Raw genomic sequence first — 16,804 nt, 5'->3', positions numbered from 1 at the left:
GGAACGGACGAGACGACAGCACAACTTCCTTCCCAAACTCCAGCATTCCTTGGACGTCCTCGCAAGCAGTCAGGCTTGGGACATTTCACAGGCAAGGCTCCTCCCTGCACCACTGCCCGAGGAACCTCTCGCAGGGTCTATCCCTATCTCCCTTCCTCTCACTGCGGGAGAGGAGAAATAGGGGATTCAGGGAAAGAAGGAGAGCAATAAAGGCTGGACACCAAACCTGAAGGTGGCCCGCTCCGAGACTTAGTCGAGAAAGACCTGGATCCTGCAACCCCTTTCCCCACTCAATACATGCAAAACCGGGAGGGTGCCGCCCTGGGAAGGCCAGTCCTACCCCTTCACCCGGCTGTTTCGGGGGCACACTCAGGGGGACAAGAGGAACGAAGGGGCAGAAAGCCAAGGCCGAATACCTGGGCAGAGAGAGATGGCACACACAGACTAAGGACATAAGTGCCCTATGGAAGTCCGGAACTGCGAGCCCCAGAGGCAACGTGTCCAGCCCCGCCAACCATCTCGGAGAAGCATTCGCCCGCCTCTTTCCCACCCGGCCAGCTCCGCCCTCACCTGTCTGCAGGGAAGCCGGCAGCTCGCACGTCGAGGATTATCCCTGCCTCTGCTCTCCGGAGTCGCCTCAGCCCTGGAAAGAAGTGAGCAGAAACGCGACCCGGGCCTTTTCCTTCTTCCCCTTCTCCCACGCACCTCGGCTCCTCGGGGGCGGGAAGCAACAGCAGCTGTCACAGCCTCACACTGACCAACCGCCGAAGACACTCAGACCGGCAACAGCCCCACCAGGCCTACAGCACCACCACCGAGAGCAGCGGAGCCGGAAGTGAGGGGGCCGGAAGTAGCGTTGTTCGTAGCCTTGGACGGCCTCTCTCTCCCTCAGTCTGGCCCGCCCAGCCTCGTCTCGATGGTGCCAGCGCGCTTCCCCCTCCGCCCCCTCCGCCCCGTTCCAGGAGGCGGGCCCCGCCCCTCCCGCTGCGGCCCCTAGCAACCACATCCGGGACTCAGCTGGCGCCTTTGCCCGGGTAATTTTCTGGCTGTGGTTAGATCACTGGGGGGGTGTGAGCGCGGGTCCAGATGTACCTGCCAGAGCTGGGAGCTTGCCGAAGGGCGCGCCGGCCTAGTCTTGAGTGGTCGGAGGTCCAGGAGCCCTCGGCATCCTTTTCTCACCCACACACCCCAGCCTCACGTATTAGGCGTCCCCCCAACAGACGGTGAGCTGGTGGCGGGAGGGTGGAGGTGGACGTAGCTCACCGTCTCGCAATCACAGGAGAGCCAAGCTTCTTTCTCAGCTGCCAGAGAGCACGTAGAAGGTTATTCCAGCCCCGTGGGAGGTGGGAGGGTGGGGGGAATGCGGGGTTTGGGGAGCAGACGGGATGTGGGCGCCTCACTCTCCTTCCCCAGTGCCTGGAAAGCCACCCTCTGGCCACGTCACTCACGCCCACCCGCTTCAGGAAGACCAGACCCCCTCGCCCAGCATCCCTGAGTTCTTATGATTTGCTCTATCTTTGTGATCACCGTCTGCTCTGCTCGCTCGCAGACAGTGGATCCATGATACTGTTCTTTCCTGCTCCTGTTTATCCAGAGGACTGATTTCTGCTTTCTTTGCTCTCTCCGTTACTTGAGTAGATCACTGCCCTGTCTACAGAAGCCAACGAACAGTCCTTCTCTCAGATCCCTTTGTCGTTTCCTAAGTGGAGGCCCCAATTGTACTTCGGATATTCTCCCTGTCCCCAGCACCGTATGGCTCTGCAGTGGTGCTAGACAAACCTGAAGCTCAGTTACATACAGTACATACCGGTGATCCAGCCGAGCGCATCTCCCTTCAAGGTTCCGGACTCCGCTTTTACTTTGACAGCCTTGGGTGCTCATTTTCACCACCATTTCACTTGCAGGAATGCCAAGGTAACAGTGCACTCCGTGGGACCTACCCCTCTTTAGACCATAATTCTCACCTGCCTTGTCGCATTAGTTGAAAAGACATTTTTAATGACTAAGTGCCCGAAGGCAGAACTCTGCTTCTCCAAATGTGTAGGTAGTTTCAGCGTAGTGAACTGTACATCCCTGTACAGATAATCTTTCCCATATCTGTGAAGAGACACCACGAATATTTCAAAAGTAAATAACAATATTTATTGTCTGAAATCTCCAGGACACCTTCTCTGACAAAAACTGTAATGAAATCCCAAAACATAAATCTGTGGTTAAAGGGCCCTTATCTTAAATGGGTGAATATATATGCCGATTCATTTAACTTAAGTTCTACAGTTTACTGTGGATTTTCCTGTTCAAAGCCATCCTGTTAGTCTTCTTAATTATAAGAAAAGGATTCCAATCTAGGATAATTACTGCTCTTATTATATAGGAACAGAATGGAACTTAGTAGTAGATGGAAAACAGTGAAAGTCTGTGCACTTTCTTTGGGAAAAAGGAAGTAGTAGCCATTATTCTTGGGTTTGGGGAAAATTTTTCGTACTAACTCAAAGACTATTTTAAACCTAACCTTGCTTAGATGGAGGCTTTTTTTTTCGTCTCCCTCTCTCTCTCTATCTCTCTATCTCTATCTCCCCCTCTCCCTACAGCTTGGGGAATTCTGCCTGCCCATTCTCCTTAGGAAGAACAAAAGATTACTACTTTTCTTTTAATTGCCATTGTGTTTGGAGAAGTAAGACAAAAAGGGAATAGCTAGCTGCCTGTCACATATGCTTATGACATGGGGCTTATCTACTCATTTACCTTTGCACTGCTATTGGCTACTATTCAGCTTTAGAAAAATCAGGTACCATTTATTTACTTGGCTTGTGGGGAACTGTGGCAGCCTATCTTTTATTTATTGACCGGGAAGGAAAGGAGGCAACGGATTAAAGGATATTGTTATTTTTCCTTTCTGAGTGAATTAAATGTGCATGCAACCTTTTCTCTTTGCTTTAGATGTTGAATACTGTATTCTGCTTATCAATATTTCCTTGGAAGAAGAAGGTGCTATTTTTCTTTTCTAGGGGAATTCTGGTAGTGTCACAGTAATTTTATCACTGTTTATTGACAGCTTCCTTTTCATGAAGAGATATTTAGTTACTGATTGCCCAGTGTACTTCTCTGGAAATAAACCCTTTATTAGAGGGTACTGATTAATGGAACACTTAAACAAGCCCATGAATAGTAGAATGAGTAGAACATAAGAGTAGAAATTGTTTTAACTAAAAGAAAAAAAACCTATTCATAATTCCATTTTCTAGAGTTAACATTCAACATTTTGGTCAGTATCTTTTTTTCTGTATTTTTTTCTTCATTTATTTAACAGATTGTTATTAAGAACCTACCGTTGCCTGGGCGCTAAGCACTGTAGGAATAGCCATGAGCCTTTGCCCTCATGTAACTTTCAGTGTATGTTGTATTTGTTGGCATACAGTTTGTATTTTGCTTTTCCCACTTAATATATTATGGAATTTCCATCATATCATTAAATATTCTCCTTCAGTGACTCAATAGTATTTTAGCATATAGATATTCCTTAATTTATTTATCTAATCCTTTTTGTTACACATTTGGATTATTTTTAGTTTTGTCTATAATTATAAAACAAAAATATGAGGAACAGTCTTGTGTGGTTGAATTCTTAGATGACTTCCAATGACGTTCACCTTGTATAATTCCCTCCTCTGTGAACATGACAGGATATCATTCCTATGATTATGTTATATTACATACAAAAGGAATTTTGCAGATGTAATTTAGGTTACTAATCAGTTGACTTTGAGTTACTCAAAAGGAAGATAATCTGGGTGGTCCTAAACTGACTACATGAGCCTTTTATTTTATTTTATTGAAGTATAGTTGATTTACAATATTATATTAGTTTTATATGTACAACATAGTGATTCAATATTTCTATAGATTATACTCCATTTAAAGTTATTACAAAATAATAGCTACATTTCACTGTGCTATACAATATATCCTTGTTGATTATTTATTTTATTTATTTATTTATTTATTTATTTTGCGGTATGCGGGCCTCTCACTGTTGTGGCCTCTCCCATTGTGGAGCACAGGCTCCGGACGCGCAGGCCTAGCGGCCATGGCTCACGGGCCCAGCTGCTCCGCGGCATGTGGGATCTTCCTGGACCAGGGCACGAACCCGTGTCTCCTGCATCGGTAGGCGGATTCTCAACCACTGCGCTACCAGGGAAGCCCAGATTATTTATTTTATACATAGTAGTTTGTATCTCTTAACCCCATACCCCTATCTTTCACCTCCTCCTTTCCCTCTTAGTGGTGGTCACTAGTTTGTTCTTTATATCTGTGAGTCTGTTTCTGTTTTGTTATATATATTACATTGTTTTATTTTTTGGATTCCACACAAAAGTGGTATCATAGATTATTTGTCTTTCTCTGTCTGACTTATTTCACAAAGCATAATACCCTCTAGGTCCATCCACATTATTGCAAATGGCAGAATTTCATTCTTTTTTAGGGCTGAGTAATATTCCATTGTATATTTATACCACATCTTTATCCATTCACCTGTTGATGGACACTTAGTTTGTTTCCATATCCTGGCTATTGTAAATAATGCTGCTATCAACATTGGGGTGTCTGTATCTTTTCATATGAATGGGTTTTTTTTTCTTCAGATATATATCCAGCACTGGAATTGCTGGGTCATATGATAGCTTTGTTTCTAGTTTTCTGAGGAACCTCAGTACTGTTTTCTACATTGGTTGTATCAATTTCCATTCCCACCAACAGTGTACAAAGGTTCCCTTTTCTCCACATCCTTGCCAACATTTTTTATTATTTTTGATGATAGCCCTTCTGACAGGTGTGATGTGATATCTCATTGTGGTTTTAATTTGCATTTCCCTGAGTATTAGTGATGTTGAGCGTCTTTTCATGTGCCTGTTGGCCATCTGCATATCTTCTTTGGAAAAATGTCTAATTAGGTCTTCTGCCTATTTCTAATTGGGTTGTTTGGTTTTTGATATTGAGTTAATGGGCTGTTTATATATTTTGGATATTAACCCCTTCTCAGTCACATCATTTGCAAATATTTCCTCCCATTCAGTAAGTTGTCTTTTCATTCTGTGTATGGTTTCCTTTGCCGTCGAAAAGCTTTTAAGTTTAATTAGGTTACATGAAACTTTTAAAAGCAGAGCGTTTTCTCCTGCTGGTGGCAGCAGAGGAAATTAGAGAGGTTTGAAGCATGAAAGAGATTTGACATGAGGAAGGTTCTCTGTTGCTGAAATAAAGAGGGCCACAGGCAAGTACCTGAGAGAGGCTTCCAAGAGCTGAGAGCAGTCTCTGTTCACAGCCAACAAAAAACCCAGGGGCCTCAGCCCCACAACCACAGAAGTTGAATTCTGCAAATAACCTGAAAGAACTTGGAAACAGATTCTCCTCCAGCCTCTAGATAAGAGCCCAGTCTGACTGACGTCTTGATTTCTGCCCTGTAAGACCCGAACCAGAGGACTTAGTTAAGCCCACCTGGACTTCTGGCTACAAACTGTAAGATAATAAATGGGTGTTGTTTTAAGCCATTAAATGTGTGTTAATGTTACACAGCAATAGAAAATGAATATATTTGTAAGCTAGATTATTTTTACATCTACAGTTTTTTGGGGAGGGGATAAAATCCTCGGTATGGACTTGCTGGATAAAACTTATGCACACGGCTTCCCTGGTGGTGCAGTGGTTGAGAGTCTGTCTGCCGATGCAGGGGATGCGGGTTCGTGCCCCGGTCCGGGAAGATCCAACATGCCGCGGAGCGGCTGGGCCCGTGAGCCATGGCTGCTGAGCCTGCGCGTCGGGAGCCTGTGCTCCGCAACGGGAGAGGCCACAACAGTGAGAGGCCCACGTACCGCAAAACAACAACAACAACAAAAAACTTATGCACATTTTTAAGGTTGTTTTTTAAAAATTTATTTATTTAAATTTATTTTTGGCTGCATTGGGTCTTCGTTGCTGTGCGTGGGCTTTCTCTAGTTGTGGCTAGCAGGGGCTACTCTTCGTTGCAGTGCGGGGGCTTCTCGTTGCGGTGGCTTCTCTTGTTGTGGAGCATGGGCTCTAGGTGAACAAACTTCAGTAGTTGTGGCTCACAGGCTCTAGAGAGCAGGCTCAGTAGTTGTGGCGCACGGGCTTAGTTGCTCTGCAGAGTGTGGGATCTTGCCAGACCAGGGCTTGAACCTGTGTCCCCTGCGTTGGCAGGCAGATTCTTAACCACTGCGCCCCCAGGTAAGCCCTCTTTTTTAAAGGTTCTTGTATTGCTAATTTGCCCTCCATAAGCTTTGTACCAATTTATTTAACATAGGTTCCTAGCAACCTATGTTACTGCATCCTGGCAAACACCAGATACTGCTGTTCTGGTAAATAAAAACAAAAACAAAAAGGTATCTCCTGTTTTGAAGGAAGATTTACATTTCTCTTATTACTGACCATTGTTTTCTTTATTTGGAATTCAGTTGGTAAGTCTTTTTTAGTGAATTGCCTCTTTTTAGTCGTTAGTTAGCTTTACTGTTGACATAGAGAAGGTTGTTCCTAACATGTAGTACAGCATTTCTCTTGTAATATTTTCAAGGGGTAGAATGATTAATTGAGAGAATGATTAATTAATTGAGAGAATGAATATTCTAAGAAATATTAGCTGCTGCCATCACTCACTGCAAAATATACTCCAGCCATTGTACTGTGGGAGAATGGAAGATGTCAGCTTCATTGATGAGGCAGTATTGGTGCCTTATTCTTTGCTAGGGAAAAAGTTTAGCATGTCTGGTTTGTCGTTAGAAGTGTGGTTGTTTCAGGAATAAAGATATATTGCATCTTACCATGGAAAATTGTAGATTTGACTACCGTTCCAGAAAGAAATATATACTGTTAACTTCAGAAAAAAACTATCTTCCTAAATAAACTTATCACTGTTTTCAATTTGATCAAGATAATCAGTAATCTCTGATTGTGTATATTACATTGCTTTATTTGGGATGGGATAAGGGAGAAAATTCAAGTCACTTTTCTGTAATCCTTGTTATATGAGATGATAGGGTTTATTTCTGACAAATGAAATAAGGCAGAAGGGAAAAAGGAAGGAAAGGAGAAAAGAGGAAGAAAGGAAAGAACAGAAAGAAGAAAGATTCCCTCTTTCTTTTGGAGAGTAGTTTTGCTTGATTTTTCTTAAGAAATTGGTTCTTGCTACCTAAATTTCTGAAGATTGGTATCTTCCTAATGAGAGCAAGATATTTTTTAATTTTTTTTTTTCTTTTTTTTTTTTGCGGTATGCGGGCCTCTCACTGTTGTGGCCTCTCCCGTTGCGGAGCACAGGCTCCGGACGCGCAGGCCTAGCGGCCATGGCTCACGGGCTTAGTTGCTCCACGGCATGTGGGATCTTCCCGGACCAGGGCACGAACCCGCGCCCCCTGCATCGGCAGGCGGACTCTCAACCACTGCGCCACCAGGGAAGCCCTTTAATTTTTAATTTTGAAATAATTGTAGATTTATAGGAAATTGCAGAAAAATATACAGGGAGGTCCCATATATGAGTAAGGATTTTTTGTTTTTTTTTCAGTTGAATGGTCAAATCTTATTTACTTAGAAAGGTCAGACCACCCTAACAGTTGGATATGGAATGTGGTTGCTATTTGTGTCCACAGAATTCATAATGGCTATTCTCCTATGGAGGCCTGATACTGCCTTTTGGGGTGGGGGGTAGGTTTGGATAGGCATTGGAAATGCTGTGTTGGCTTGGTGCTGGGGGCATAGAATGTGCCCCCATTAGAGGAGCCACACCATGTAATTCAAGGACACTGTAATATAGTGAAAAGAATGTAGACTTGACATTAGAAAGCCTGGATTCTGGACTGCATTCAACCACATTATAACTGTATGAGCTTTGAAATCCACTTTTACCTCCCTCTCGTGTTTTTTGGAATACAGGAAGTAAAGCAGTTTAGAAACTAACACTCTAGGCTCTCATAATTATTTTTAAGACCTTTTTTTTGCAATAACAGCAACAACGAAAACGCCTTTACTGGTTGCATTTCCTATAATAAAAATTACTTCTTTGATTTTGATGACAAAGGCAGAGGAATTTTAACAAAGTTTTGTGCAAAAAGAAATGCGTGTGTCATCTTGAAACCTCGGAGGACAGAGAAAAATTAGAGGAATGGAGTGCCCACACTCTCACACGGAAGTAACACGGGTTCATCAAACTAGCTTGTTTCCTTGGCCTGCAGGAGGCCCAAAGCCTGTGGTTTCCGGTAGGGGAGATGATACCTGGGAAGGTAGAGGCGAGCCCACCTGGGGCCCTGTGACTGTTCTCACAGTACTATTTGGCTTAAGAAGAGTTCTGCTTTCAGTATATGTTTTAGGTGGGATTCTTGCTTCTATGTGAAGTACGATTTCATTAAATCTCTGAATTTTATTGATTGACACAGATGAAAGGAACGTTAGAGAGAAGACAATGATGATGAGATCATCAAACATTTATTGAACACTGTAAGGTGCAAAATACTGTGCTAAGTGCTTTACACTGTCTCACTGAATGTGCAATTACCCCATGAGGTACGTGCTGTAGTTACCCTTATTTTACAAATAAGGGTGCCAAGGCTTCAGATGGTTAAATAAACTACCCAGGATCACATTAAGTACTAAATGGCAGAGTCACTTGTCAATTCGTGTGTGTCTGGCACCAAAGCCCATCTCCTTACACTATGATAAGCCCTTTATTTTACAGATAAAGAAGTGGAAGTCCTGAGAGTTTAAGACCATGGTCACTCTCCTTGTAATTCTTTGTCTAACTCTTTTTCTGCATTATATCTTTTCTGTAATTTGTTTATTCCTATGCATTTTGTCAACTATTTTTGGCCTTTGTGCATCCAGCGAATGTGTCAAATTGATAAAACGTTACTAGATTTTTAAGCATCTAGATAGAATAAGATTTCGATTTTTAAAATTTGTAATGGAATCCCTTGGTTTGATTTTTAGTGAAGCATTTTGTACCAGACTCCTATAAAAGAGACACTGTCTCCCATGTGCTATTTAAAGTTGGACCTTGTGACCACTGTCTGACTGTGTTTTTCTTTTAGAGAAGTCAGAGGGGGCAGTTTGTGACTTCATGGAAAAAATAGCCACCAAAGATCTATCCAGCATCATTTTTAGTTCTTTAATTTTGGTAAGCTCACATTTTCAAAACAGATTAAATTTGTCTGATTTATTTCAGAAGTATATATTACAAAGCATTCAAAGGCAAGTGAGAATTCAAAGGCTCAGAGCAGAGCTAGAGAGCTTTTCACAGAGACACCATTTAGGAGGTAAGCATTTCTCTTGGAAGCTTTAGTTATTGTATTTTTAGAAATATGTTCCCATTCTTTTCATTCTTATTAAAAGCATAACTAACAAATAAAAATATTTTTTGATATTCAGTTGACATATCATTGTTAAAATTGTTGTGTTTTTGTTTTGTTTTGTTTTTTTAATATTTCAAGAGATAGAGGATATCGTCAAGTCCTAGAAGGGTTCTACCATTTCCTTCTCCATCCTAAAGAGACTTGAAAATTAATGGGTAACATTTTACATGAAATTACGGGATGCTTTTCTTCTTATCTCTGAGGCCTTCTGTGGAGAATTAAGAGGAGGTTGAATGCACGCATGGATAAAATGGATAATCTTAAAGGATTGAAGTTCCAGAAATACATCAGCAGGACTGGACAGGTTTGACATAATGAGATTTCTATTTTAGCTTGACTTCTGGAACTCCGAATAAACTATAAACTGAGCTACACAAGGTCCCGGGGAGGAAGTTTCTCTTCTAAAATATTCTAGCTGCAGATAACATTTTTCTTATTCAGATCCTTTGAAGAAATTATTTACTCATCCATTTTCTGAGGAATACAACTATTAGACACTTACCGACTTTTAATATATGAAGTGGAATAGAAAGCAGCAACTTGTATCATACTGGAAAATAAATTTTCATCAAGAAACAGACCCAGAAAGAGAAGACATCTCTACATAAGCACAGGGTGAGATGGCAGAGGCTCCTGTGGATGCCTCAACTCTGCCCGTAACTGTGAAGAAAAAGAAAAGTCTATCCATTGAAGAAAAGATCGACATCATAAATGCAGTAGAAAGTGGTAAGAAAAAAGCAGAGATTGCAGCTGAATATGGAATAAAGAAAAATTCATTGTCTTCTATTATGAAGAATAAAGACAAGGTTCTAGAAGCCTTTGAATCTCTGAGATTTGATCCAAAGAGAAAAAGACTGAGAACTGCTTTTTACACAGATCTGGAAGAGGCACTAATGAGGTGGTATCGAATCGCCCAGTGTCTGAATGTACCAGTTAATGGTCCAATGTTGCGTCTAAAAGCTAATGATTTTGCCCAGAAACTGGGACATAATGATTTTAAGTGCAGCAATGGTTGGCTGGATCGCTTTAAATCCAGGTATGGTTTAGTATTCAGAGCTCAACCTGTAGAAGCTACAGGTGTATCAGTAGACCCTTCAGATGTCTGGCACCAAAACATACTTCCTTATTATTTAAATGATTATCATCCTAAAAATGTTTTTAATGTAAAAGAGACTGGGCTGCTCTATCGAATGTTGCCTACAAATACATTTGCATTTAAAGGAGAAACTTGCTCAATTGGCAAGTTATGCAAAGACAGAATAACTCTGGTGGTTGGGACAAACATGGACGGCTCAGAGAAACTTCCTTTGCTTATAATTGGAAAGAACAGAAATCCACATTGTTTCAAAGGCATAAAATCATTGCCTGTGTATTATGAAGCTAACAAAATGGCACGGATGACCTCAGTTGTATTTGAACAATGGATGCGGAAGCTTGATGAGAAATTTCAAGCCCAGCAAAGAAGAGTGGTGATTTTTGTTGAATCGTTTCCTGCACATCCAGAGGTAAAAAACCTAAAATCCATTGAGTTAGCGTTCTTTCCATCATGTTTATCTTCCAAACTTATAGCCATGAAACAAGGTGTTATTAAAAGCCTTAAAATCAAATATCGACATTGTCTCATTAAGAAGTTTTTAAGCTCTGTTGAAGGCAGCAAAGAATTTATGTTTTCCCTGCTAGATGCAGTTGATACATTGCATCTCTGTTGGAGGGCTGTCACCCCAGAGACTATTGTTAAGAGCTATGAAGAGGCAGGATTCAAATCTCAAAAGGGAGAAAGTGGCAAGACAAATGCAGAGACGGACACTGGTCTTGATTTGGTTGTCCATGCCCAGGCGGCAGGAGTGGAATTTCCTGAAGGTTTATCCATAGAAGAGTATGCTGCCCTGGATGATGATTTAGAGACATGTGAAGCAGCACCAAGTGGTGATGCTGTATGGACCAAAGAAAGTAAATCAGATGAAACTGGATTTTATACTTCTGACGAAGAGGATGATGGTGGATCTCTGGGAACCGAACTCCCTTTACCATCAAAAAACGTGGCAATGACCGCTTTAGATACGCTGAAAAGTTTTCTTAGAAGTCAAGATATGAATGATGAGCTTCATAATTCTTTAGCAGACCTTGAAATTTTTATTAACTCTTTATCATCTAAGTAATTATTTATTGTTAACATCTGAAGATAATAGCTTTTTGTAATACATTTTACTATTTAAGGTATGTAAAAGGAAAATACTACTTAAACCTAAAAAATGAAAAACTAGTAATCTTTGGTTTAATCGCAAATGTCTTTAGTCTGAAGAGCAAAGTTCCCTAGGTATATTAAATAATGAGTTAGTAAATGAAAAATATGAATTTCAATTTAGTAAGGTTTGGGGGAGCAGAAAATGAATTCCAGAGGCCTTGTACTTGAAACATATGGCATATATGTCAAAAATAAAAAGAACTCTCCAGCCATTTGATTCATACAGGTTGAATTGGTGATTGCTATTTTCTGGTTTTTTTTAAGTTCAGATCATGTTCTAGGATATTTTAATTTATCTACCTCATCTAAGAAACAAAATATCTATCGGTTAGATATTTAGTTTTATAAACATATCTATTCTAACTAGACTTAAGTATCGAGTGTTAATTTTAAATTATTTTTCTCATAACTAGCTAATCGTCCTAATAAAAACTGAAAAATTACTGAAAATAAAATCTGACCCAATTATATACCGATATGATTAAAAATGTGTCTAACTTTCAAGTTATTTCTATATAAGATCAAATAAAAGACTATGACCTTATCAGATTTTTTTAATCATCTATAACCAGAAGGTGATATGGATTCTTCCTAAATATTTGTATGTATATGTGTGTGTTTAAATAGAAAAGTACATTATTGAAACGTATTAAACTCTTATGATATTTATATTTTAATAAGATTACTCTTAAAAAGTAAATATGAATATACATATGCAGTTACTAAAAAAGAAAGTGTCTTATATAGTTCTTAGATAGTTTTCCGATTTTAAGAGCTGAAACTTAATCTGTAATGTTGAATTTTTTTGATTTTACTGAATTTTATTTTCAGGAAAAAAATGATTGTTCTTTCAACATATCTTTTTTTTTTTCAAATCCAGTGGGTAACATTTTGGATTAACTTTCTGTTTGGGGAAGTTTTGTCTTCAGAATGTTTTAAAATGTTGTATGAAATTATTTCTATTCCATCCATAAAATAGTCTTTAACCAACAGAAAAATATAACAATGTGTCAGACTTTTCTGTTGTTAAATTTTAAATACTACGTTTATTTAACTTATTACATCTAATTTAGTGTTCCCTTCGAAAAGTATTTTGAAAAAGTATAAAACATTATACAGATGATTTTTATTCTGAACTATCATTAATCTGCCAACACAAGACACATTTGGAAGGAAATATTTATAGAAAGTATTTTTATTTTTCACTGTTGATTTACTTTGCTTTTGAGATTTAGTAACAGTAAGCCTTAAAAATATATTAATATTAAGAAAGTTTCTTTTAGAGTGAAATACGGATTATTTAAACTTAATTAAAAGCATTTTTATTAATGATTTGATTTAAAATTTTAAAGCTGTGGAATCATGGACCTAAATCATGGATGTTGATCTCTCTTAAGAGCCCCACCCATAACTAAAGTACTTGGTGTATACTGAGCCCTCAATAAATTTGTTATCTTTCTTTCAACACTTCATACCATTTTGATATCAAAATTTTATTTAATCATTCCAGATATTTTATGACATAAGAATTATTATCTCCATTTTTACAGATGAGGAAATTAAAACCTGGAAAGATGACTTGATTAAAATCTCAGGACCAAAACTAAAATGCAGTAGTTCCCCGTCACTCCTCCTGTGTTCTTCTAACTATATACCACAATTCTTCTTTTCTATACTCTATACAAGAAAATTCTGTTGTTTTTTCCCTTGAGTTTAGGGCCCCGAGGTCAGTATTTCAGAAAATACCCTGCCCGGATCTTTGCTGATAGCTGTATTCATTAACGTCTCTCCTGAGAACATTGTTGCTAATGAAATACCAGGACCTTTTTGATTTGGTAATTATGTACCACTTTAACACAGAGGTTCCAGTGGAGTTCTAATGAAAATATTTAGAACAACTTTAATATTCCCAAAGTGTTGAAAGTACCTACTCTTTTTTCCTCTGTATGACATCATCCATTTTTTACTTCTGGGGCATAATAAATCTAAAGGTGATAAAATAAGACAAGGCTCTTATAAAGAATAAGCAAAAGATACCTGCAGATTTAAATTCAAAGATAAACTTTTTTTTTTTTTTCATAAATTTATTTATTTATTTATGGCTACGTTGGGTCTTCGTTGCTGTGCGCAGGTTTTCTCTAGTTGCCTTGAGCAGGGGCTACGCTTCGTTGCGGTGCGTGGGCTGCTCATTGCCGTGGCTCCTCTCTTGTTGCGGAGCGCAGGCTCTAGGCACGTGGGCTTCAGTGGTTGTGGCTCGTGGGCTCTAGTGCGCAGGCTCAGTAGTCGTGGCGCATGGGCTCAGTAGCTCCACAGCATGTGGGATCTTCCCGGACCAGGGCTCGAACCCATGTCCCCTGCACTGGCAGGCGGATTCTTAACCACTGCGCCACCAGGGAAGCCCTCAAAGATAAACTTTTAAGTTTTTGATGATGTGCATGCTTCTGTGTAGTTTACAAGATATATAGATTTAAATCATTCTCAAAACAAAAGTTTTTAAAAGTCACTTTTCCTAAGACGGTCACTACTGCCTGCCTCACTCCTGATTTATCTTCTCTATACACAGTCAATAAAAAGTTGGGACTAAATGTCACTTGTCTTTTCAAAGAAGAACTTGATTTACAATTCACTCGTTTTTCAATTAAATGTGGCATTATTTTCATTATTCTTCCTTATAAATTCCTACTGTTTCAACAATGTTTTTTCCTGTTTCTACTTCATCAAGCAACAGATCTTGTATTGAATTTGAGACATTGTTTCACTCCACTAGTAAGAGGTTTGGTTCAGGATAAAGTAGGACAATGAGTAAATCAAGGCCTGTGGGTTTCATGTTACTTGCCTGGCTTCTTATTTGGACCTAATATCAAATGTCAAACCTCCCTCTTAGTGTATACAAAGCAGAATAATCGGAAGGGGGAGTAAAGTAAGAGAGGAAGAGTTGAAGGAGAGCTTGGCACGCAAACACCTCAGATGTCAAGAGAAGCCCTCTCAATCACTGGCCCAGCAGGGGAATGGTAGAGGCAGGCAGATAGAGGTTTGCCTCTAGGAAAGACGACACCACACATCTGCCCAGAGGTTCAGAGTCCAGTGGTGGGCTGGATCTTTGGGGGCACTAAAAGCTACTTGGGCTGAGGACAGTGTGGTATAAGGCAGCCAGACAGCTACCCTAGCTGCTGAGAAGAGATCCCATGAGAGAAAGGCCTAGGTTAGGGGCCACGATGTGCATACAATTAGGTTCTCAGAAAACATTTCATTCGCTGGAATATATTAAATCTGGCCCTAGTTCTATGCTACCTTGCAAAAGACATTTCATTTCTTGGAATCTCAGCTTCCTCCAACCATAAAATGAGACGGACACTTCATTTGAATTTATTTTGAAGATGAAAGAAAAATTTGCTTGTGAATGCTTTTAGCAAACCCTGAAGTGTTCCAGAACTATAGAGAATGACCAGAAAGGTGCCTCTATGTTACTACTCCCAGATATGCTCAAGTATTAATATTGTGGTCACTAAACACCGCTGACAGTTTTCTCATTGAGATTCTTCTCTGCAGTAAAATAGGAAAGCCAACACGTCTAGAAATATGCAATTCATCTGTAGAAATAAAAAAATTATTTCCTTTTTGAATGAGGGAATAAGGCGACTTAGAAACCTTCATTTTTAAAAAACTGATCCTTACGGAAAGCAATTCAATAAAATAAGTACTCATTGTGAAGTAGCCCTTTCTAAGTATCCCCTTCTGTCACCACGCTAGCTGATTTGATTGTACTATTTCCTTGGCCTGTGATTAACTTGTGTAGTTGAGGGTAACCCCGAGTCGGGGGGAATACTAATATACACACTACTAGTGTAATCTGCTTGGGTTGCCATAACAAAATACCATTGACTGGGTGGCTTAAACAACAGAAATTTATTTTCTCACTGTTCTAGAGGCTGGAAGTCTTGAAATCAGGGGGCCAGCTGGTACAGGGAGCAGACTGTAAAGTTATATGCATATTTTCAACTTCCTGGAGAGTCGGTGCCCCTAACGCACAAGTTGTTCAAGAGTTAACTGTTCTCACATATTAATTTAGTTTTCAATTTGCTATAAACTAAAAAGGTATGCATATTTCAGAACTTGTTAATTAGCTGTAGCTATTAGCAAAGACTTTAAAGTTTATGAAACTTTGAAAAGAAATGGGAACATATTTCATGTCCTTGAACAAATGGAAAGACTCAACTTTGAAATATGTCCGTTTCCTCCAAGTTAATTTCAAACAAAATCCCAATGCAGGTTTGCTGAAAATTTTGCGAAATAATTCTGATTTTTATCTGGAAGAATAAAAATGTATCAATATCTAAGGAATTCTTGAAAAATAAAAATAGGTAGTATTTGACCTATAGCAGAAGTTTAAACGATATAGTGTTGGCAAGGGAATTAATAGGTCAATCAAAGGAATAATGTGTGATGTCTAGAAAAAGACGAAAGAATTTGCATATGATAAAAATAGTTTTTAATCAGTGGTGAAAAAGATGAATTATTAAGTAACTGTCACTGGGGCAACTGGTTAACAATATAGGATTTTTTAAAGTCATATTCAAAATGAATCCTAGAAGGATTAAACTCTTAAAAGGAAGAAAAGAAGGAAAGAAAGCAAAAAAAGGAAGAAAGGAAGGAGGAGAGGAAAGGAAAAAGAAAAAGAAAGGAAGAGAGGAAAGAAACTTGCAAACACTAAGAAAAATATAGGTAAATGTAAATATTTTAATATTACTTCAACAGAGATCTTTTTTTAAAAGTATGATACTCAAGAAAAGTAGTTGAGTATTAAAATATTAGTAAAGTATGAAAATATTTTCAACATCACTAGAAATCAAAGAAATGCAATCAAAAATGGGATATCTTTTGGGGGAGGGCCTGGCACATTAGAAAAGATTATAAAGAAGGATAATACCAAATGTAGACAAGAGCACAGAAAAATGGGTGCAGTTGTTGGAAATATAAATTGGTACACTGTTGGGCTTCTCTGGTGGCGCAGTGGTTGAGAGTCCGCCTGCCAATGCATAGGACACGGGTTCGTGCCCCGGTCTGGGAAGATCCCACATGCCCCGGAGTGGCTGGGCCCATGAGCCATGGCCGCTGAGCCTGCGCGTCCGGAGCCTGTGCTCCGCAACGGGAG

General features: G+C 39.6%; 2 protein-coding genes across 13 annotated transcripts in view; one reads left to right on the top strand and one right to left on the bottom strand.

The window, feature by feature from the left end:
• The window catches only part of ARFIP1 (ADP ribosylation factor interacting protein 1), a 125,623-nt gene extending 124,733 nt beyond the window's left edge, over positions 1-890 (bottom strand). For 3 of the 8 annotated variants that reach the window (XM_067035675.1, XM_067035674.1, XM_067035677.1), the window contains exon 1: positions 706-856. The gene's annotated coding sequence lies outside the window, so the exon portion shown is untranslated. Of the gene's footprint in view, positions 1-570 lie in introns of all 8 variants that reach the window. The other 5 variants (XM_059066693.2, XM_067035676.1, XM_059066690.2 and 2 more) reach the window with 4 other exon arrangements.
• On the top strand, positions 370-11,943 carry TIGD4 (tigger transposable element derived 4). 5 transcript variants are annotated; one of them, XM_067035667.1, is made up of 4 exons: positions 370-1,034; positions 1,639-1,914; positions 9,221-9,311; positions 9,486-11,566. In XM_067035667.1, the coding sequence occupies exon 4, from the start codon at positions 10,028-10,030 to the stop codon at positions 11,564-11,566; it is 1,539 nt and encodes a 512-aa protein (XP_066891768.1). In that variant the 5' UTR covers positions 370-1,034; positions 1,639-1,914; positions 9,221-9,311; positions 9,486-10,027. The 5 variants fall into 5 exon arrangements, with proteins under 5 accessions (XP_066891768.1, XP_066891769.1, XP_066891772.1 ...); XM_067035669.1 differs by lacking the exon at positions 370-1,034 and adding an exon at positions 1,206-1,322; XM_067035668.1 differs by lacking the exon at positions 1,639-1,914 and having other exon boundaries at positions 9,486-11,943.
• The last annotated feature ends 4,861 nt before the right edge of the window (positions 11,944-16,804 follow it).

The sequence above is a fragment of the Kogia breviceps genome, chromosome 6 (assembly GCF_026419965.1).
Source record: "Kogia breviceps isolate mKogBre1 chromosome 6, mKogBre1 haplotype 1, whole genome shotgun sequence".
Lineage (NCBI taxonomy): Eukaryota > Metazoa > Chordata > Mammalia > Artiodactyla > Physeteridae > Kogia > Kogia breviceps.
This window is presented reverse-complemented; position numbering and strand designations above follow the sequence as displayed.

Coding starts and splice junctions, on each gene's coding strand:
- TIGD4 (XM_067035668.1), top strand. CDS start 10,028: ATGGCAGAGGCTCCTGTGGATGCCTCAACTCTGCCCGTAACTGTGAAG.